This window comes from Delphinapterus leucas, chromosome 18 (assembly GCF_059928025.1).
Source record: "Delphinapterus leucas isolate spDelLeu-1000000601 "Yukka" chromosome 18, BTC_Dleu_Yukka2, whole genome shotgun sequence".
Taxonomy (NCBI): domain Eukaryota; kingdom Metazoa; phylum Chordata; class Mammalia; order Artiodactyla; family Monodontidae; genus Delphinapterus; species Delphinapterus leucas.
This window is the reverse complement of record NC_143146.1, coordinates 62,933,504-62,957,296: the sequence shown is the minus strand read 5'-3', so window position 1 is coordinate 62,957,296 and position 23,793 is coordinate 62,933,504. Positions and strand designations below refer to the sequence as shown.

General features: G+C 35.2%; 1 protein-coding gene across 2 annotated transcripts in view; it reads left to right on the top strand.

Annotated features, from left to right (window-relative positions):
• The window catches only part of INTS6 (integrator complex subunit 6), a 110,237-nt gene that overhangs the window by 45,762 nt on the left and 40,682 nt on the right, over positions 1–23,793 (top strand). For both annotated transcript variants that reach the window (XR_016388708.1, XM_022574767.3), the window contains exons 5-7: positions 13,731–13,914; positions 19,428–19,553; positions 20,976–21,130. Coding sequence is in view for 1 of the 2 variants with exons in the window: in XM_022574767.3 (XP_022430475.1) it covers positions 13,731–13,914; positions 19,428–19,553; positions 20,976–21,130 (465 nt within the window). In the remaining variant the exon portion in view is untranslated. The remainder of the gene's footprint in view (positions 1–13,730; positions 13,915–19,427; positions 19,554–20,975; positions 21,131–23,793) is intronic.

Below are 23,793 nucleotides of genomic sequence, written 5' to 3'. Positions count from 1 at the left end.
TTGTATCAGTACCATTTGTTGAAAAGGTAATCCTTTACCCATTGAACTGCTGTGGCATCTTTGTTAAAAGTCAATTGGCCACATATTTGATTGTCTGTTTCTGGACTTTCTATTCTGTTTCATTGATTTCTATTTCTGCCTTTTGCCAGTATAACACTGTCTCTACTACTGTAGCTTTGTAAGTCTTGAAGGCAATTTGTCTCCAACATTTTCTTTTTCAAACTTGTTTTGTCTGTTCTAGGCCTTTGAATTTCCATATTTAAGTCATTTAATTTTTTCCATATTTAAATTTATTTAAATATCCAAATTTAAAGTCAGCTTATTAAATTTTACAAGAGAGCCTACTGCACTTTTGATTGTAATTACATTGAATCTCTAAGTTAATTTGGGGGAAATCCACATTTTACATTATTGGTTATTCTGATCCATGAGCATGGTATATCTCTCAAATTTTTTAAGTCTAATTTTTCTCACCAATGTTTGTGGTTTTCCTTGTATAAGTTTTACACATATATACCTTTTTTTTTTTTTTTTTTTTTTTTTGCGGTATGCAGGCCTCTCACTGTTGTGGCCTCTCCCGTTGCGGAGCACAGGCTTCGGACACGCAGGCCCAGTGGCCATGGCTCACGGGCCCAGCCACTCCGCGGCATGTGGGATCCTCCTGGACTGGGGCATGAACCCGTGTCCCCCTGCATCGGCAGGCGGACTCTCAACCACTGCGCCACCAGGGAAGCCCCTACACATATATTTTGACGCTTTTGTAAATCAGTTGTTTTACGTTTAATTTTTGATTATTTGTTGCTAGTACATAGAAATATATTTTATTTTTATATTTTGACCTTGAATTCTGTGACTTTCCTAAAATGACTTATTATCTAGCAGTTTTTTCCAGACTTCTTGGAATTTTTTTTTTCATATAAAATCATGTTGTCGGGCTTCCCTGGTGGCGCAGTGGTTGAGAGTCCGCCTGCCGATGCAGGGGACACGGGTTCATTCCCCGGTCCGGGAAGATCCCACATGCCGCGGAGTGGCTGGGCCCGTGAGCCATGGCCGCTAAGCCTGCGCATCCGGAGTCTGTGCTCCGCAACGGGAGAGGCCACAACAGCGAGAGGCCCGCGTACGGCAAAAAAAAAAAAATCATGTTGTCTGTGAATATTGACAGTTTTACTTCTTTCAAGTATCTGTCTGATTTTTGGTTTGTTTTTTTTGTCTTAATGTACTGGTAGAAGTGGTGAGAGTAGACATCTTTGCCTTGTTCCCAGTCTTGGCAAATGAGGTGAGAGTGAAACCTTTCACTATGTAAGTGTGATTTTAACTGTAGGTTTTTTTTCTGTATTCCTTTTATCAGGTTGTGGAAGTTCTCCTTTGTTCCCAGTTTGCTGATTTTTGTTTTTAAAATATCATGAATATGAGTATGGAATTTTGTCAATTTTTTATGCATATGTTGAGATTATCATTTGATTTTTTATTTTGCTAATATAGTGAATTACATTGATTAATTTTTAATGTTAAGCCAGCCTTGTTTATATACATATATATTCTTGTTATATATTTTAATAGATGAGGAAACATACACAAAAGTGGTGATGTGAGTAAGTAGACATAAGAGCTCAGGAAGCAGCAGTCTGAAATTAATTACTATAAGTCAAGGAGAAAAACAGATTTTAGTAGTGTGACACACTACTAAACACAGTGTAAACATTAGATGAGAATCCAGATACGTAACAAGGCTGTAGCAAACTGGGAGAATGTGGGTTTAAATCTTGCTTTTTCCAGAATCTGCAGTTACTCAGACAAATTTATCAGTCTCTTTGTGTCAGGGTTTCCTTACCTTCCTCCCACCCCCAAAGGATAATTCTGTATTTATTTTGTTCTAAGAAATATTATCCACCCTTAGCCTCTCAGAGTTTCTGAAATCAGGAGAAGTTAGTTAGCTTTCAGCTAGACGGTATGGACTTATATCTGGTACTGCCTGTATCCGTGCATATTGATGCACAGGTGTGGGTCATTTCGCTCTCACTTGGGCTGAACTATTTGCTTTATTAACACCTCGTGTCAGGGGAAATTTTTTATATTCTGTTTAAAAGAGTTAAAATGTTCCGGTTTAAATAACATGAACATTTGGCTAATGTAGTAAAAGCACGACGAGGGCTAGTAGTAAAAGCAAGACCTCCCATTCTCATTTCCTTTCCTCAGAAGCTTTTAATTGCTTGCATTTTTAATTGTTGTGTTGGTTATTCACATATGTCCAATCAAAGAAATTTTTATTGTGGAACTTTTAAACATATACAAAAGTAGGGAAAATAAAATAATTAACCTCAAGAACCCTTACCTAGCTTCAATGATTAGCCACATTTTGCTGGTCTCATTTCATCTGTTCTGCCCCTACCCCATACACATTTATACATTTATATAAACATTTATATATACAGTATACATTTTAGGGGGAATATTTTAAAGCAAATTCCAGACATCACACGCACACACACATGCACACACACCCCCCTGCAATGTTCAATATGGCTTAACAATAATTTATTTTTAAAAATCTTATTAAATTTAAGTTTAAAATATAATTACTCTAAATTAATTTCTTTTTATAGCTTAACAAAAAATTTAAGGTGTTTAATAAATAATCTAACATCCATTCTATATCCCAGTTTCTCTACTTGTCTCACAAATGTTGACGATTGTTTTGTTTGAATCAGAATGCAAACATGGTTCACATATTACATCTGATTGTTACGTATTTTTATCCAGAAGTCTCAGAAGTTTAACATAAATTTGTATCCCTAAGGAAATTATTACTTTACAGTGAATAAGCATTGAAACAAACAAAAAATATGATACATACATTAGATCACCTAAGGTACAACAGGCAGTGCAATATAAAGACAGTTGAAATTGCCCAATTTCTGAGAAGAGAGGTAAAACTTTCAAAGCTATGAGATGGTATTATGACTCTTTTACCAGTTGTGAAGAACTATTACTGAAGAATCCAATATCTGTTCAAAGCCAACCTTTTAAAGAGAAGCATTATATCATCTAGTAATTTATCATTGAAATAAAGAGAATGCAAAAACATTCTAAGGTTAATCAAATAGGAACTGCAAATGAAATTCTAGTAGCCTTTGATATACCTTGAAGTGACACTCTTCAAACTAAAGGTGCTATAAAGAGGTCAAGATCATAAGCACAGGCTATAACATATGACTCTGATGTTCTGTTTAACTTATCATGGCCAAAAGGGATTCAGAAGAACCTCTAGACCCGGTGTGGAGAAGACTTAGACTAAACTCTGTTTGATACTCAAACACCATGAAACTCATGAGATGGAAGAAGGAGGGGATATGCAACTTTATGGATAATTATGCGCTATTGTTGGAAAAAGTTTCGCGTACACTTAATGTTAAATTTTGGGGAAGCAAGGAAATATACATTAAATTGCTGATATATCTTAGAATCTAAGTTATAGGTAACCAGGTGTGGTGGAGGATTAAATACGATGATTCAAGCAGAGTATCTAATTAAAACCCCGGCACAGAGTTCAGTTAATGAAGACTTGTCAGCCTGCTAACTTGCCATGTGATTTGGGGCAATATTTGGTATGAACAAGAGGTCTTTAAGCTTTTTTCTCTCCCTACTTCTTTGAATTATCAAGAAAAGTTTATTATTGTTATTTTTTAGGGGGTACAATGTATTTCCAGATGATAGGGACGTATATAACATACTGAAGAAAGTTTGTTGATAAGTTTTTATGCTTGAAGCATTAATTGCTCTCGGTTACCTGGGAAATAATGAGTCTCAAAATGATTCACAAGGTTTTTACTCTATTTTTTGTTTCTTTACCAATGTGCTTTAAATTAACCTTCTGACTTAATACTTTATAATTTATTTCAGTTTAAATGTTTTATGTTAGATTCTGAATAATTTGGGATATTATTTAACAATTATGTGTAGTTATACGTTAGAGTTGGTAACATTATTGTGCATCTTTTGAGAAAAGTGCTCTTTTTTAGAGTGTGTGTGTGTGTGTGTGTGTGTGTCCTTTTGGAACTTAGTTTTGCATTTTTTTAAAAGTCACGCTTCATGTATTACAGTAACTTGTTATCATTTGAACATGTTAAATCATCACTGCAATAGTAGAGGTAGAGAAGGCATCAGAGCCTTAGAGGGCATATCATAATCTATATTTTTTCCTCTATAATTGTCTTTGATATTAGTCCCTTGCTTTTTGTTTTCATTAATTTGTTTCTTGCTTTCATTCCTATTCCTTTTGCCATCATTCACCTTGATGTTTTTCTTAAACTATTAATTAGCTCCTTAACTTGTCTTGGTTTCCTTCAAATCTGTCTTTCCATGGCAATAATTATGCTAAAGCACACCACTTGAGTGTATTATTCTATTGTTCAAAATGTTTCATTGTTTTCCATTGTCCACTAGATTCCTCTGGACCTTTCACAGTTAAGCCAGTTACCTTATTTATCCATCCATCTGTTTTATTCATTCAGCTATATTTATTGAGTTTCTTCTATGAACTAGACACTGCTGTGCTCTGAGGATCAAATGATAAAACAATCAGGAGCTCAGTCCCCTTGGGTCTAATTGAGAAGAGAGACATTAATAAAAGTATCATGTGTTAAAAGTAGAACTGCAATGATCATGTATCCTACAAAAGGGAGGAGTATGTATTGTGAGAGCTTTTAATAAGGGCACTCTGGATCTAGTCAAGAAGGTCATTGAAAGCTAAGATTTGAAGAGGTGAGGAGGATTTACTATCCAAAAAGTGGGAAGGATGATCATACCAGGTAGAGGCACTGTACAAAGGCTCTTCTCCCAAAAGGAGTATGTTTTGAGACTGAGGGACTAGAAGAAGGCTAATGTGACTTGGAGCATAAAAAAAGAGGGGTCATTGTATAAAATGGAAAAGAAGGTTGGGATTGACCACACAAGGGGTTTTGAGGCCATGCCAATTAATGTTATTAATATGAATGCAATAGGAAGTCATCCAAGGGTTTTATTTAGAGGTAGGGGGTGGAGGAGTGAAAGACAAGTGGATGTTGGAAGACCAGATAGGCATTGTTGCATTAGTTCTGACAATAGCTTGGTCATGGGGGTTGGTGATAGTAAAAGGGATAGAAAGAAGCAGCAGTTTCAAGAGATATTTAGAAAGTTAAGTCAACCAAATTTGCTGATATATATTTCATTTGGGGGTATAAGGAAGAGGGAGATGGCTTCTTGCAAAACTGGATAGATTGCGGTGCCATTCATTGAGCTAGGTAATCTTGAGAGAGTACCATTTGGGGTGGAGGAAAATCATGAGTTCAGTTTTGAGCAAACTGAGTTTGAAGTACCTTTGAGCCATCCAAGAGGGAATGGCAAGTAGGCAGAAGAATATTTTGGTGCTCAAAAGAAAGATCTAGGCTGGACATATCCAATTGTAAGATATTATCTGAGTATAGGTAGTAATTGAAACTGTGAGTAGGTGGATTGAGGGTTTAGAGTATAAACTGGCCAAGGCTTAATACTGAGCCTTGAGCGTCAGCAGCATGTAATGGCTAGGTATTAGAGATTGAGGGGAGGGTCGGGGTGGAAGACAGAGGAGCAGCCGAAGAAGCAGAGGGAAGCCATGAGAATATTTCAAGGTGAAAGCCAAAGGAAGAGTATCTTTCTAAAGAGTGGTAAATAGTTTTGAATGCTGCTGGGAAGCTAAATCTGAAAAATCTTCACTAGGTTTAATGACTCCTTTGGTTATCTATTTCTGTGTAACAAATCATCCTAAATCTTAGTGGCTTAAAACAACAACAGTTTATTATTTCTCAAGATTCTGCGAGTTGGCTTCATTCATCTGGGGGCTTAGCTGGGGCTGGAACACCCAAGATGGCCTTATTTACATGTCTGGGGCTTTGGTGCCCACTGCTGCCTGGGCACCTTGCTTCTTGTCCCTGTGACTTCTGTCTCTCAGTAAGATCTCTTATCGGGCAGTGGTCTAGTTCAAGCTTCTTTACCTGGCGACTGGCTCCCAACGGGCTGGCAGTGAAGCTTCGAGGCCTGTTAAGACTCAAGCCTGGAACACTTTGACCACACTGTCATCTACCACCGTGGCCAAAAAAAGATCTTTGATGACTTAGTGTGGGAGTTGTTTTAGTAGAGTTGGAAAGACTAGGAAATGATGAGCAGATGAAGAAAAATTCCTTATCATTCCCCTATATTTTCTGTAAACTTGACCCAAAATAGGCTACTAATTTCCTGAATGCTTCCTGTTTATTTCCTCACATGCTCCTTTCCGCTAAATATTATTCCTCTATCTCCACCATATTAAAATCTTACCCGTTCTTTTTTTTTTTAAATTTTTATTGGAGTATAGTTGATTTACAGTGTTGTGTTAGTTTCTGCTGTACAGCAAAGTGAATCAGTTGTACATACACATATATCCACTCTTTTAGATTCTTTTCCCATATAGGTCATTACAGAGTGTTGAGAAGAGTTCCCTGTGCTATACAGTAGGAGTAGGTCCTTATACGTTACCTTTTATATATATATATGAAAATCTTACCCATTCTTAAAGGCTTTCTTAAAATCTTCAGTTTCTCTCCTTTGTATGTTGCTCTCCAGCAGTTCTGAATTTTAATTTAATTTTTTATGCCAGTATCTGTTATTTCTTGCCTTTTATCTTTTTGATCATGATCTTCACTCTGCATGTCCTGCAATCTGCAAAAGGTTGTAGATTCTCAGTAAACTTTTCATTCTTCAAACTAACTCAAATGCTACTTCCTCGGAGAGCCTTCGCTGGTCCATCCCCCAAATAATCAATTATTCCTCTGTACCTCATGCATACTTTTACTATTGTACATATCATAACATATTATAATTATTTACATGTTCTTGAAGGTAGGAGATTACAGTGTCTGCTGTGTTGCCTTTCATTAAATAATTCCTGAGTTATAGCTCGATTTGTGATCCCCATTCTTAATATTTAAGAAAAATGCCCCACATGATAACAATTAGAAATTTTGTATTAATAATGACCTAATTACTTTTTTGATAGTGTGCCAAGTTCATTGATACTAGGCCAGTGCATTAAACTATAAAGACAAGTTTTGGTTTGGTGTGTGAGGTAAAACATTTTTGCAAGAAAGAATATATGACCACACTCTTTGTATCTCTAAATTCTAAGGCTAGAATTTATGAGGTTGTATTCTGTGTGGCCTCAGTAGAAGTATGTCCATATGTAAATTCTCATTGTGAATATTGTACATTGAGCTCGATTCAGGAGTTGTTAATGGCTTCACCATATGGAATGGTTGTTTCTCTACCCCCTGCTGTAGGTGTCAGGCAAATTTTTGCAGCTCGTGTCTTTATATCCTCTATGTGTGGGTACATACAAGGGACATAGAGATCAGCTGGTTTCATATATCGGGGAAGAATAATACTGCAGCTCTTGGAGATAGGACTAGCTGGTTCTGCGACCCACCACAGTATGACAGTGGAATCTGTGTTTGTGTGTTTGCACCCATATCTGTGTATGGTTTGGGCTGGGGGGAGCACAAATGTTGTTGGCAGGACACTGACTGGTGCTTGTGCTCTGCAGCCCTCATTTCGCTCCTCGTACTGTACTACTCTAGTCCTTTCCTTAGGCTGTGGGAACGGGACAAATACTATGGGGGGGACACAGAAAAGAATCAGATCCCTCTCCCTGCCTTCTCTCAAACTGGAGAGGGAGAGGCAGTCAGGGAAATAGGTCATTAAAACTTAAGGTAGGAAGTATAATTATTAAAGGACTTATAATGAGTTACTTCAGTAATAGAACCAGTTGGCAGAATATCCAGCTGCAAGGGGAAACCTCCTAAGAGTTGGTACAGATCAGTCACCTGACTCTCATGATGTGATCATCATCCAGGAGTGAGTTAGATTGCGTGCCAGGAGAAATCCGTTCGGGTCCTGAATTAAAAATGTTTTTAAAAGAAATTTCTTTTATCTTCTTTCAGTGTTTGCTGACTTTTATTTATTTATTTTTTACATTCTGCAAATGTAAAAAACAAGTAACGTATGAGAATCCTGATTATCTGAAGTTTTATAATTGGTTATCTTAAAGTGAGCTAGCTAAAACGTTATCCAAATCTTACTTATTTGGCTTGGTAGAGTCCTTATTAAATTCTGAAATAATGCCATGCTTGTGGTAGGCACTCACAGAATAACTGATTAAAATTTAAGTTGATCTTTAGTCCAGCCTTAGCAAAATCACAAGTAATTAGGGTCTGAACCATAAACAAATATGAAACAAATTAAGGGGAAGTCACACTATTATAAATAAATAAAGTTTGAGTATGCCTAATGATAGACAATCACCTTCCTCATCTGCCCTTTGTTTTTCATACCTATGGAGAAATAAATTGTCTTCTTTTTTTATAAGAAATTGAGGAGAGACTCAAAGGTGAGAAAGGGCAGTAAGATAGTTATCCAAAGGAAAGAAGGAAAAGTAGGACAGTCTTCCTCAATTTAAATTGAAGTTATATTTCCTTTTCTATCAGCTACCAAGGTAATTATATAAGAAATCTGGAATGGTGAGATCAATAAAATTAACCATTTAAAATAATAATATAGAAAACCTCAATTGTATTCAAGTAAAAATAAAACTTGGTTAGTATAAAGTTTTCTGTGTTTATTAGTCCATTAGACCGAAGCTTTGCAACGTATAATCTTATGAAGACCCTAATAAAGACCAATAATGTCATGGTTATGAGAAAGTTACTATATTATTGAATTACACATGATTCATCCAGTTCTTAAAATTTTCAGTCCTTCTTTGACGCTCTAAACTTGATTATATAGCAGGGGTTATTTGAGTCTGTATTCTCTCTTGACACACAACCTTACATTGCAACTTGTCTGTAAAATGGGGATAATAATAGTACCTGCCCCATCGATTTGTTATAAACATGTTATAAATGTGAAAAGCTCCCAGAATGTTGCTTGACACATACATAGTGAGTGCTCATTATGCTAGCAGTTATTGTTGTTTATTTTTATTGTTGTTATTACCCATGTACTTGAGAACTGGAAGTGAATAGCAAGAGGGAGAAAGTGCCTCTTTTCATCAAAGAGTAACTGGGGGAAAAGCATAGGATTGTGCTTTATAAAAACAAATAATCTAAAATGTTCATAACATTTAGTAATTAGTGGTTCAAAATCACCAGATTGATTCAGAAATGGATGATTAAAATTTTTTTCTAAAAGTAGTTATTTTTATAATTAAAATTTTCTTTTTCCACTTAATAGAATTAGTTTAGTTTTTACATTAATATCTCAACACTTGATCTTTTTAAATGCAGGTTATGATTTCAATAACAGGCAGTACAATGCAGTGTTTAAGAGCACAGCATCAGGGACCAGTCTACCTGGGTTTATATTCTGTCTCCTCATCATTTACTGTGTACCTTCTGGCACGGCTCTCTGTGCCTCAGTTTTTATCATTTGTAAATAGGAATGTGTAGTGCCTGCCACGTTTGTTTATTTTGTAGATTAAATGAGTGTGTGTGTGTGTGTATACACACACACACACACACACACACATATATGGTTTAGAACAGTGTCTGCCAAATAATAGTTACTACTGTAACTATTGTTGCTAATGACAGTTTTTTTTTGCCTCATCAGACATTTAAATTTGAGGACTCTCTTACTAAAGTTTCCCGCAATTAAGTCTCAGAAAACGGCTTTTATAAAACTATTTTCCTGTCAAGTGTTCAGAAATAAAAATCCTAATAAATATCTTGATAGCCAGTACTGTGATTTTCTATCTTCTTCTTTCTGTTTGTCAGCTTCTCCTTAAACACATCTCTAAAACCAGTTCCTTTAGGAACATGATCCCTGTCCTCAGAAATCTTGGGAGTAGTGGGACCATATTTTATCATGCATCTTTAAGTCCTCCAAATCCTAAATGCCTAATATTGTAGGGGCATAAAAAACGATGAGAGAAAGCAAACATAATTTTCAAGAAATATTCTACTGTCTTACGGTATATTTTAATAGCCACTTAAGTATAAGCAGAACTCTGTGTTAATGTCCTTATAAATGTCTGAGCTTTGGGGCTAGTGATTATATCTAATCTACCTTTTATTGAGTTGAGACGTGTATGAGGTTTTCTTGTGTTTAATTTTCTTATAAAATGATAACACTGTTATAAAAGAGATATAGATAACTGCTTGAATGGATAGTTTACTGTGTTTTTGCATATTAATATATTCTGATATTCTGGATGAGAGTAAGTGATACAAAAATTTCTGCCATATTTGCTCATTTTGACTTTTTTTTGTTGAGGATTTTTAAAAATTCAGTGAATGGAAGAGAGCACTGCAGATAGTTAAGTGCCGTTTCTTTTCTTCCCTTACGCAGTGTTATTTCCCTCCCTCTTCCCCATCCAAGCAGCAACGATCATGAATTTGGTGTGTAGCCTTCCAGTTCATGTTTTTTTACTTTTCCTATATGTGTATGTTATTCACATATAAAACTACGCTGATTGTTGAATAGTGCATACAGAGGCTCTGCTCTATGTACCATTTTGCATCTTGCCTTTAATTTGTATTATCTGATGATTAGTGCATTTGAGCGTCTTTCTACCTATTCGTAGGCTATATGAGTTTCCTCGGGCATTATTTTTTTTTGTTGCCCATTTTTAACTTTGGGAATTATCTATTCATATTTATTGCACGTTTTTCTGGTGGTTAATTTTATGTTTTTCTACTTGATTTATGTGCTATTTGCCTTGATTTTCAAAGTCCACATATCCAGAAAGACCTCCCTTGGTGATTATAAGACATTGCTAGAATTTCAACTGTAGACTTTAGGTTTGGAGTAATCCAACCCTCCTGAGAACATTTTTTCACTAAGGTTTTTTATCTTTTTCCTGTCCCTGTTTGCTTGCCCTCACTCCTTCCTATTTTACGAGCACATTTCAGCTATAGAGGAGTTTTTCCTGCCTCTTTGGTGATGAGGGAGAGTGGTAGTGATATGGAAGGCGTAAATAATAAGAAATAGAAAAATGAATAAAAATTTGACAAGTTTATAAAATTGATATTGCTCTGTGTAAAATATGCTTGTGACCCTTGGCTTATTTGTTTTACTTGAAGTACATTCTAGATCTAGCATTGTGCGGCCAATAAAAAGATAATGCTCATCATTATCTGATTGGGGTGTGTGTGTGTGAGCATTACTTGATAAGTTGTGTGTGTATGTGTACGTGATTTGGGGTCTGTTGTTGTGTGTGTATGTGTACGTGATTTGGGGTCTGTCCACTATTTATTTATACATGAGGTCTCTGCAGTGCTGTTATCCACTGGATCCTTGAGACAGGTCCACGTATCCATTACTTTCCAGAGCTACTGCATTAACAGTTGAAATCTTCCTCCAGTGCCATTGGTGCTTCGATATTTATCTTCTGGCAGGGTGTGGTGATAGCAGCAAGGTCTTGGAGTTCCCAAGCTGTTTTGCAAGTGTCACAGAACCTTTGAGGTTAGAAAACCTTCCTCAGGGAACACCCTGGCCCAGATTTCTTAATTTAAGAGTCCTTCCTTATTACTGCCTCTGACTTCTGCCTTAAAAATAGGATCAGTGCCAGGAGGAAAGCTCATGACTCTTGGCCATGGGCACAAAATCTTGGCTGATCCTGATGTAGGAATCTTGCAGCAGATTGTCTTGACATGAGTCTTTTGGAGAGAGGTGCCACTTTAGCAGAGCTTTGCTAGGAATTCTCTTCTTAGAATTGAATCTGATTTTTTTTTTAATGGTTTGATGTAAGTCATTGAAGAAACTTGAGTTCTTAAGTCAGTGTAGAATGACTTCAATCCCTAATTTATCAAGTTCAGAAATCTTCAAGGTGAGAAATTGAAAGGCTGTAAGCAATACAATTATGTCTTGTTTTTGACAAAAGTAGTATAAACTGGCAATTAATTTGGAAGTGATAATTTTATTTTATTTATTAAAAAAAATTTTTATTGGAGTATAGTTGATTTACAGTGTTGTGTTAGTTTCAGGTATACAGCGGAGTGATAATTTTGAAATGTGTTCTGTATTTTAAAGAAAACTCCAGTATTTGTATAAATCAATCCCTGAGTATGCTGATCCCGGGTTTCATTTCTTTTTTTAAAAATTTTATAAGTGATAAAGACTTCTGTTTTCCTAAGCACTATATCATCACACTTAAATATTATTAATAATACCAGTAACATGTATTTCAAATTTTCCTGATTGTCTTAAAAATCTTTGCTCTTGATTGTTTTGTCTCTTATTCTCTAACACTTCCACCAGCCCTCCCCACTCCCACTCTTTGCTTTTTCGTGCCATTGATTCATTGGAGAAACCAGGTCATCTGTCCTGTAACATTCTGGATTTGACTGATTGCTCCCTATGGTGGTGGATAACTTGATCCTGTATCGTCAGTTGTCCCTGTAAACTGGTGGTTAGAACTGAAGGCTTGGTTAGATTCAGATTCAACCTTTCCTTCCCTTTTTCTTTCCTTCCTTTTTTCAATGTTATGTACTTCACATCATGAGGCCCATATTGTCTGGTTGTCCCCATTTACTTACGCTAAGACTGATGTGTGGATCTGTTGGTACCTTGTGACTGTTGGTTCAGAGGTACCCATTAGAATCACTTTAAAGTGTTTAAAAATTCTTAAGAATCTTGGTTTCTGATTGAGCAGGTCCTAGAGGCATGGGGAGAGGCATAGATTAAAAAACACATGGAAGAAACCCCCAAACCCTCTACCTTTACTCAAAAGTAGTAAGAATCATTACCTTTAATATATTTAATATGTAACTAGAGTGATAAAATTTACTTTTAAGCAAATGCTTTGGGAAGATATGTTTCGTATGAAATGAAGCATATTTAAATCATTAATTGTGGAGGTGTTTGAGGCTACTGTGATGTGGTAGAAAAAAATACTGACTTGCGGGACTTCCCTGGTGGGACAGTGGTTGAGAATCCGCCTGCCAGTGCAGGGGACACGGGTTCGATCCCTGGTTTGGGATGCCACGGAGCAACTAAGCCCGTACGTCACAACTACTAAGCCTGCACTCTAGAGCCTGTGAGCCACGACTACTGAAGCCTGCGCTTCTAGAGCCTGTGCTCCACAACAGGAGAAGCCACTGCAATGAGAAGACGGTGCACCGCAACAAAGAGTAGCCTCCACTTGACACAACTAGAGAAAGCCCGCACGCAGCAATGAAGACCCAAAGCAGCCAAAAATAAATAAATAAATACATAAATTAATTAATTTAAAAAAAAAAGAAAAAGAAAAAATAGTGACTTGGACCTGGGAGGCCAAATCATTTATTGTCTCTGAGGCCCATTTTTTTTTTTAATCTAGAAAATAGGAACCCTAAGATATTTATCATAGGGTTGATTTAATGATTAAATGAAATGATTTATTTAGAAGCAGTCCAGCACCTGGTGGTGAGTTATGTTGAAATCTGAAAAGCATTACAGAAATAGATTTTTTTCAATTGAGGTCTTCTTTGAGCAAAGCTTAAGAAAATTGAAGTAATAATATCTTATATGCTATTTTATATATATATATATATATATAAGCTTTTGTTTTTTGAGCTTGGTTTTTTTAAATGATAGGAGACTCATGACTCATGATGTAGTTTTAATATGTGTCGTTAATGTAGCCTTTTTGGGAGAAATAGTGTTGGAAATCTTATTGTTTTTTTATTTCCCCTTACTTTCAGCTCCATTTACCTCTTAATTCTCCTTTGCCTGGAAGCGAATTGACCAAGGAACCTTTTCGTTGGGATCAGAGACTCTTTGCATTAGTGTTGCGGTTGCCTGGCACGATGTCAGTAGAATCAGAGCAGTTGACAGGTGTGCCTTTAGATGACTCTGCAATCACACCAATGTGTGAAGTGACAGGCGGTAAGTTCTTTGCTGGCAGTAATTCAGTGACTTAAGCAGAGTTTATCTGAATGTTTTAAAGTGTGCATTTCAAAATCTCCATGTTTGTTTTTGTTCAACAAATTAATATTAGAAGTTAGTAGACATAGATGGTTTTAAAACTACATTGATGAAGGTCTTTGATTCGATTTGAATAGGATGTGAATACTATTGGGTCTGATAATGCATGATATTTTTTTTCTAACCATATAGAAAATGCTGGTATTTGAAGTTGTTAAACTTACATTCTTATCTACAAAGATTGCTAATGATTTACAAATGCCGTAGAACTTTTTTCTCTGAAAAAATGTTTTGAGAATCATCTCATTATCCATGTAATGATTAATGCCTGGTTAAGTACAGTTTTCCCCAGAGGCAAAGAGGAAGCTAGATAGGTTAGAGGAAACAGGTAGTGAACTCTTAGCCAGCTAGTCCAGGTGGTCACTGTGCTCAGTGAACATTAATGAAATTCTTGAAACAGAATATGTAAGAGACTCAGAACTTTTATAATGTGGAATTGGTTAACAGGTGGGTTAAATTCATATGGATATGTATTGAGTGCCTGCTGTGTACCAAGCACTGTTCCATGCTTTAGGACTTCCATAGTGAATATGACAGGCATGGTATTCTTGCTTTCATGGTGCCTTTTAGTTCTTGCTTAGGGAATTTGATACTAAAATGTCCAGGCTGGGCATACCACTATTTCATCAGTGTCAGGGGCTGTGACATAGTCTCCATACACTGTCAGTGCTCTATTGAGATTCTATCATAGCCAGCTATGTAAGTTAAAGGAAAATATAAAGTCTAATTTATATTTTAGGTGCCTTTCTTCTAAAATTCTGTGGATTTTGGAGATCTGCAAATTTCACAGACAAAAAGCGTATCCCATATAGATAGGTATGTGAAGAAGATAAGTTAGAGAGAGTGGCATAGACATATATACACTACCAAACGTAAAATAGATAGCTAGTGGGAAGCAGCCGCATAGCACAGGGAGATCGCTCCGTGCTTTGTGACCACCTAGAGGGGTGGGATAGGGAGGGTGGGAGGGAGGGAGACGCAAGAGGGAGGGGATATGGGAGCATATGTATATGTATAACTGATTCACTTTGTTATAAAGCAGAAACTAACACACCATTGTAAAGCAATTATACTCCAATAAAGATGTTAAAAAAAAAAAAGGAGAAGAAGAAGATAAGTTAGAAGAAGATTCCGAAATCACTGTTGGTAATATCTTTCAGTGACCCAGAAAACTTAGTTGGTCAAGCAATTAGGGAGCTTTCCCCAATATACATCCTGAATCTCTTCTGATGTAGTGGTTTATTTACCTTTCTTCATGCTCCTGCTAGCAACAATGGGAAGCTGGTCAAATGTCACTCACCTTTCCATATTATGTGAATAGTATGTTTTCTTCTTTATTTTCAAAGAATGTTGACTAAAAAAAGTTTTGAGGATAAAACACCAGAAAAGTAGAAATAACAGAAAAGCTAACATCCACTGGTGTTGTACTATCCAAATATGTAATCACTGCTAACAATTCTGTGCATTTTTAAACTTGATGATAAGAGTAGCGTGTGTACTTTTATTTTTTCCATTATAGAACAGTTCATGTTCATTAAGGAAAAATTGGAAAGAAATTTGCCTGTGTTGCCAAGATAATTAATATTTTGTTATATTTTTAATGTATACTTTAAAAATTATATAATTGTCATTGTAAGCATTTTTCTTTTATTATCAAGTAATTAATGAATACTCTATGCCAAATAACTGTTTTTGATCCTGGGAATACAGCAGGAACGATAGACAGAAAGCTTACATTTTTGGACTGTGTGACAGATAAAGTCATGTAAAATGAATAAATAATATTTCAGAGAGTTCTCCTTACTATCAAGAAAAAAAAATAGGGTGAGGGTGCAGAACGTAATGAGGCAGAGAATGAGTATTCCTGGGAAGTCTTTTGAGGAGGTGACTTTTTTTTTTAATCATCAACCTAAAGGATATGCTTACCCCAGTTTGAATCAATTTAAAATATTGCATGTCCTTGGAGATTGTTATACTCTTTGTCTAAAGAAGTAAATAAAACAACAGTTATTTATAAATTACATTTGCATATCTCTAGCCTTGATGTTAAAGTCAGTTGTTTGAATAGGGATTAAATCAGCCCTGGTTGTACCTTAAAAATATTGATCCCTCTAAAATTATTGTTACAGCATGTTCATCAACCCTCTCTCTTTTTTAGATATTTTAGTTCCAGGTGTACAACCTAATGATTTGATATTTGTATACATTGTGAAATGGTCACCACAGTAAGTCTAGTTAGCATTTGAACAGAAATCTGAATAATGGAGTAAGCCATACAAAGATCTAGGTAGAGGAAATAATAAGAGAAGGAACATGCCCCATGTTTTTGGGAGCAACAGCAAGGCTGATATGGCTGGAGCTTTTGTAGGGAGAAGTAGAGAGTAACAGGTTTGTTTAGAGGGGTAGGCAAGGGCCAAGTATTGAATAGCCTTTTAGGCCATAATGAATATTTTTTATTTTCCAAGTGTGATGAGAAGTCATTGGAGGGCTTTTTATAGGAGGTGACATCTGATTTCTGTTTCTGAAAGATCACTTCAGCTGTTGGATGAGAATATACTGTAAAGTGGTGAGAATGGAAGCAGGGAGACTAGAAGAGATGATAGTACTTTGATCTAAAGTGTTAGGTTTGGAGGTGGTGGGTGAGACGTGGTCTGATGGAAAGGAGATACTGAGGGCAGTGAGGGAAGAAGGAATCAAGGCTGATTCCTAGATGATTCAGTTGGCCTGAACAAGTGGAGGTGAATGGCTATGCCAAGTAGTACTGAGATGGTTACTCAGAGGAGAAGCAGGTTTGGGAGAGGCGCAGGTATGACATCAAATTTTAAAAATGCCTAATATACATGTTGGTGGACGTATTGAGGATAAAAAGCTTTTTATAAAAATTGTAAGGCTTTTCTAGATTAAATAAATTTAACTTTCTTAGCCTGTATAAGGACTGTTGCCCAACTTAGAAATGTTCCTTTTGTCTCTTATCCATTTTACTAAAATGCTAATCTAGTATACTCTGGGGGAAAGTTTTTTTTCTTCCTTTGTTTCACTTTACTGCCTTCAGACTCACTATGTTTAGATTTTCTGGGGGGGATCCTCTAACCACAAGTGAGCCAGCTTCTTGACTTGAAAGTATGTGCTTTTCTCACAAATATTATTAGTGATCCCAGAAACTTTATCCTTCAATACAAGGTGTTAAACATTCCAAGAGGTGAGTTTTGACATAAAGAATAAGAGAAACATGACATAGGTTATAGGTTCACTTTGTAAAGATGGCAAAATTTCCTTTAACTTTCAAAAGAATTAATGGATTTTTGTTATTTTCTAAGTGACTCAAGTTTATTTTTTCTCCAATTTTCATAAAATGTCTTTGTTAGTAATTTTATTTCATACTAAGATCATAACCTCTTATATTTTCCTAATCAATTAGTTGATGACACAGGTTAGGGGAGTAGAGAGGATCGCCACAATTTTATACTTAAGAACTTCTGTTTTTTATTAACATCTTGGGAATATGCTTAAATATCATGAAATAAGATATTGAACCTTTATATAATCTTCTAAATACTTCCTGTGTTAAGACGGTCAGCCTTTTTATGTATTGTTTTATGTACATGTTTAAATTGACTAAAAAAATTTTAATTTGCCAATTCTTTCAAATAAGTGTGGTTCCATATAGGCTTTCTATTTTAAAGTAACATCATGGTTTTCAGGGAAGAAGGTATATCCAGATGAAAGTGTCTAATACCTTGTAAGGGTTTGAATCTTGGCTGCACTACTATACTAACTTGAATAAATTAGTTAATCTCTCCATGCTTTAGTTTTCTCATTTGTAAAATGGAGAAACTAACCAATAAAATTGTTGCTAGGATTGGATAAATTAATATAGTGATTAGAATAGTGCCAGGTACATAGACACTCAGTAATTGGTGGGTATTTTTATAAGTATGGCTCTTATTGTTGTATTCAGGGTAAGCCATTTGTTATATGATGCTTGTTATTCTAAGCTGACTCTGAGGATTTGAATCACTCTACTGCCTAATGTTCTCTTTTCTGAGTAGCCTTTAGCAAATCACATGTTGAGTGTAAATTGATATGAGTAATTTGATATGTCAAATATAATAATATAACGTGTTTGGTAATAATTGGTTGAATTTCTTAAGGAATAGGACTTTTTCGTATTGAGCTTATTGCAAATAACATTGTAAGATGTTTGATTAAAGATTTTTAGTTGTCATGGTTTTCAGCACTGGTCTAGATCAGTACAGATAATAGAAATATAAGTTATATATATAATTATAAATTTTATAGTGTCACATTAAAAAGAAACTGATAGGGAATTCCCTGGCGATCCAGTGGTTAGGACTCTGCACTTTCACTGCCGAGGGACTTGGTTCAGTCCCTGGTTGGGGAGCTAAGATCCCACAAGCTGAGTGGCGCAGCCAAAAAAAAAAAACCACCAAAAAACTAAAAAGAAACAGGTAAAATTAATTTATATAATATTTATTTAAATCAATATATTCAAAATATTTCAACGTGATATTGGTAATTAAAAATTATTCAGGGATTTTACATTATCTTTATATTACATCTACAAACTCAGGTGTGTATGTTATAGTTACTGTATATCTCAATTTGGACTAGCCGTGTTTCAAGTTTTCAGTAGCCATATGTGGCCAGTGGCTGCAATATGGGACAGCACAGGTCTAGATGTATTTATTGAAAAATCCCTGTTTAAGAAGTCTTTTCACTGGTATTTTTTCTTAATCACTAGCATTTTAATGCTTCTGAACTAAAAATTTCATAGGTTAAAATATTCAAGAGGGAAATTCACTTAAGATAGGTAATTTCTAAGTATGTAAGCCAAATGAAATTCAGAGAAGCACATGCTACTATCTATATATTAAAGTGCAAACACTTAAAATATGCAGTACCTACCAGCAGATCAATTAAATAATTATTGAGTATCATCTATGTCCTTAGCATTAATCTTTAGTGATAATACTTTTGTTAAGCAGGAGTAAGATTTTGGGGGTTCGTTGCCAGATGTTGTATATGTGTAATAAAGATAAATTGTTTTGGAAAACAGTTGGAGATAGTTTTTTTTAATTTATATATATTTTAAAATCTCATTTCATGTAATACATTGTGTATATATGTAATGATTTTTTTCATTGTGGTTTGTTCACACAAAGATTTCTATTTTCCACATACCTTTAATTACAAAGAAAAATTTACATACTCTCACAAAATGGAATTGTTGATTGATTGAGAATAGCTATTTTTGTTTTGTTATTCTTCTATTAGATAATGAAAAGGTCAGACTTTATCATTGAACTTTTGTTAGTCAGTATTGTCAAAAACCCTACTATGGTTCTTTTTTGTTAAAAGTAGGAATTTTTGCAACTTTATTCTTTTTATTTCAGGCCGTTCATACTCTGTATGTTCTCCAAGAATGCTTAATCAGTGTCTGGAGTCCTTGGTGCAGAAAGTACAAAGTGGAGTGGTAATAAACTTTGAGAAAGCAGGACCAGACCCTTCCCCTGTAGAAGGTATTATTGTACTTCTCTTATAGACATTGTAAACTGGCTTTATCAAGTATTCAACTTGAACTGAAAAATTACTATGATTTGGCCTTGTCAATGTTAAGGCCAGATTATTAAGATGACAAAACAGCTGTTGGTAAAGAGGGAAGATTAAATAGGAAAGTCAAGGTAATATCACAGTGGTTTGGTAGCATCGCAGTTTTATATTGGTTGTTCATAGCCTGAAAATTTATAAGCGCCAAAACCCTTTTTAAACATTTACAGATTAGCATATTTCCTTTTTAGTATTGTAATGCTGACTCTCTCCAGTATATATGCTTCTTCCATGTCCCTTAATTCACAAGAGTGTTCAACCCTAAGTGTTTATTTAATTCCTTAGCTACGTTTTTTCTAAAGATCAGACTGATCAGAACCAAATGGTTGGTGTGGTTCCCAAAATGAGAAACCAGCCTTTGCCATTCAGCTTGATCCTTTAAAGTCTAGCTGAGCCCCACCTGGCTTTATTCTAATATTTTGTGATCATGAACTATTTATATTAGCCAGAGGGTATAAGGAGTTTTACCAGAACCAATGGACAGTTTACATCTGGACCTTCTGCCTTGTATGATGTAGCTTATGACAAGAATTAGAAAGTCATTAATGGCACTGGCAGAGGTGATCCACTAGAGTGGGTAATTGGGAGAAGAGAAAGGTCATAGAGATGAGAAAGTGGTACCCTCAGAAGGGATTATAGGGAAGGAGCAGAAGATGGTAAGATTATATAAATCGCATACTGTGTCTGGTTTAAAAAAACAAACTTAAAAAAAATTGAATTGTTACACATGGAATATATTTATTTTTAAATTATTTTAGGACTTTGCTTAGAGTTAGGCACTAAGTAAATGTTTACTGAACTGTTAAAGAGAGTTACCGTTTTCTAGAATTGTTTTAGATTAAAGGTAGGCACCTCAAATCTGGATTTGCATATTAACTTTTCATTTTAGTTATTAGGCTTTAGTTAAAAAGATTGATTTTAAAGAAATATTCATTTAGCAATACTTACCTAGTATTTACTAAGCCAAGCATGATGGTGAAGAAATTGAGTGTTTGCCCTTATCATCTAGTGGGGAAAACATGTCATTCGTTAAACAAGTATCTACCATAAAGTATGTTTTACATAATCTGATTGGACAAGGAAAAGATGCTGTGGGACCTCCTTTCACCTATTGAACTCATAGTTGGAATTTGCTGATGTTAGTCTCTAGTGAATTCTGATATAATCTAAATGTTAAGCCTTAGTCATGATAGTATTCTACCATTTAAGAAAAATAGGAAAATCCAGAATTGAACAAGTATTAAGACATTTTCACTAAGTAATAGTAGATATAATTTAACTGCTTATGTTTTTCCTTTAATGATACATACTTTGCTTTGATTTCTTTGCCGTAGATGGGCAGCCAGATGTATCAAGGCCTTTGGGATCTCAGCCTTGGCATAGCTGTCACAAACTCATATATGTCAGACCAAATCCTAAAACTGGGGTTCCTATAGGTCACTGGCCTGTTCCAGAGTCTTTTTGGCCAGATCAGAATTCTCCAACACTAGTAAGTACCAGAGAGACTGTGACTTTGTAATAGTAACCATTAACTGCTTTTCCTACTAGTTTTAAGTGCTCCCGTCAGTTAAAGGTGTGGCTGTTGTATAGGAATTAGACAAGCGCTCAAAGTGCACTGATGAGCTGTTACTTGCTTAAGTGTACTGTATTGTTCATCAGGAAGTAATAGAGAAGAGGCATCTGTCTCCTTTAGAATCTAACATTATGCTTATGCTTTTATTATTGGCATCTGGTTACAGAAGCATAGATATAACAAGAGCTTCTCTTCGGATTCTAAATATAATGTAACATGAGGATTTGTCTCTGGGACATAATATACAGTTTAAATGAAGGCTTAGAAAATAATTCTGATGGTTTGCCTGCAATCTTTTAGGACTTAGTCTTAGAAATTCATGTTGACTTGCATAGTTTTAGTTATATTCAGTGTTTTCAGTCTGGAGGTTTAAGGTAGCAAAGATTTTCTGGTCTTGTTGATAGGAATTATTTTTAGAAAGAGTGAGGCTTGTTGAATGATCCTGGTGAATTATCAGTGTTCACTGTATGGTTCTTATAATAATAGGGTAAATTTATACAAATATCTATTAAATCTTGTTAATACCCTTTTTTCAGATTAGTGTTTTTTGTAGTAATTGAGGACGCCATGGGATATGACAGTGGTTCTTTTGATGTTACCTTTAGAAGATAAGAGTTGTATTTCAAAGATCATTAAGCAGTCTTTAGTAATGTTTCATGCAGCTATCATTTATGAGTTAAATTGAACTCTTTTTGAAACCTTTTATGTTTTAAACCAATATCAACTCTTTAGGATAATTTTTACTTTTATTCTATACAAGGTCTATAAAGTGATATTTCCTTTATTCATTAGGGATTTAATGTAGTATATGAAATTAAGTTTTTATACATTTCAGTGAGGTATTGTCTTTCTTTTTTGGATTGAACCATCATAGTTTTTTAGTCTGGCTTTAGAGAAGCTCTCAATTTCTTTGGTCATACTACTTTCTCCTCTAGAGCCCTTTCAAAATTCTTATGGAACAGATATCATATTTATATGAAATATTATATTGTTGGTTATTCAGTCTATTATATTTATTTAACACCTACAGTAGTTAAATAACAAGTACATATGGTACTTGTTAAGTCCTAATAGGAAGAATTCCAAAACCAGTATCACAAGCATTATCTATTAATATTGCTCTAGTGGTCTATTACAAATTGTTACATGCCATAGAGGATTTTGAAGTGTCGGTAGGATTTCAGTTGGAGGAGGAAACTGTGTGAGAAAAAAGTATGGAAGTAAAAAAGAACAAGGTGAATTTAGAGGAATGGAAAGTAACTGTGAGGATAGGTGGGTCATAATATGTATGTAGGACATTGAGAGTACTATTAAATAAACCAAATTGCTTATGACTTTACATGCAAGGTTAAGGAATGTGAGCTTTCCTTAATAGCGTTCATAGAACTGAAGACATTTTTAACAGAGTGTTCCTTTAGGAAAATTAATCTGGTGGTTGTTACATGAACTGGAAGGTAAGCTATTTACCTAGAGGGCTATTGCTTTGGTTCACTTAATATAAGAGTTTTAATTAAGATGATGGAAGAGAGAATGATTAAAAAAAAAGAGAGAGAATATTAGAAAGAACTGGCAAAATTTAGTAACTGAAGGATATTTGAGGGGAAATGAAATTTTTATAAATAATAGTATTTCATATAAGAAGTATTGATACTGAAATTAAACGTGATTTATTAGAGACTGGTTCTGAATTTGAATCATGGCTCTACCAGTTATTAGCCATATATCTTTGGTTAATTATATTCTCTAAGCTCAATTTCCCATCTGTTAGAGATAGTAACTCCTATCTCATAGGATTATTTTGGGGATTAAATGAAATAATAAATGCCCCCCCTTTTCTTTTTGGATCTCAATATTGTCATCCAAAAAAATAGATGAGTTTCACAGACCCATTCAATATGCTGTATGTCAGGTACATGCTAGGCACAGGAGCAAAACAGTACTTCCCCTCTGGAACCTTACCATTCCATAGGAAGGTCAGTCATATAAACATAATAGAGTACAGTGTGCTAACTGTCATAGGGGGCAGAGCAGAGCCCAGAGGAGGTGGTGCCTAACTGCCTGGTATGTGTTTGGGGTACATGGTGAGACTGTGAGGGAAGAAGTTTCTTAGAGGTTGGTACTTGCCTTGCCAGTTCAGTCTTCAAAACTTAGTTTGTTTGCATTATGCCGGGGGAAAATAGTAAAGCAGCTTGTGATAATATGAAACACTGGGGCATGAAAGATAATGATCTGTTTGGGCAACTGCAAGTCGTTTTGGTATGGCTGGAGCACAGGGTGTACATGGTGTGGTGGTTAAAAGGCAGATGGGGACCGTATTGTCAAGGCTCTTTGTAAAACAATATTAAAAGAAAAGAATCTGGCCCTATTTTTAGGTGGTTGGCTGCTATTTTTACCCAATAATTTGAGTTAGGAAAATTACATGATTATATTTATCTTTCATGGCCATGGGATGGATTGGAGGGGGCTGACTAATTAGGGAGACTAATTAAAAATGAACAGTTGTACTAATCTAGTCTGAGAAATGATGAAGGCATGAATTAGAGTGGTAAGAAATAGAAGGTAAATTTTTAGAGATGAGA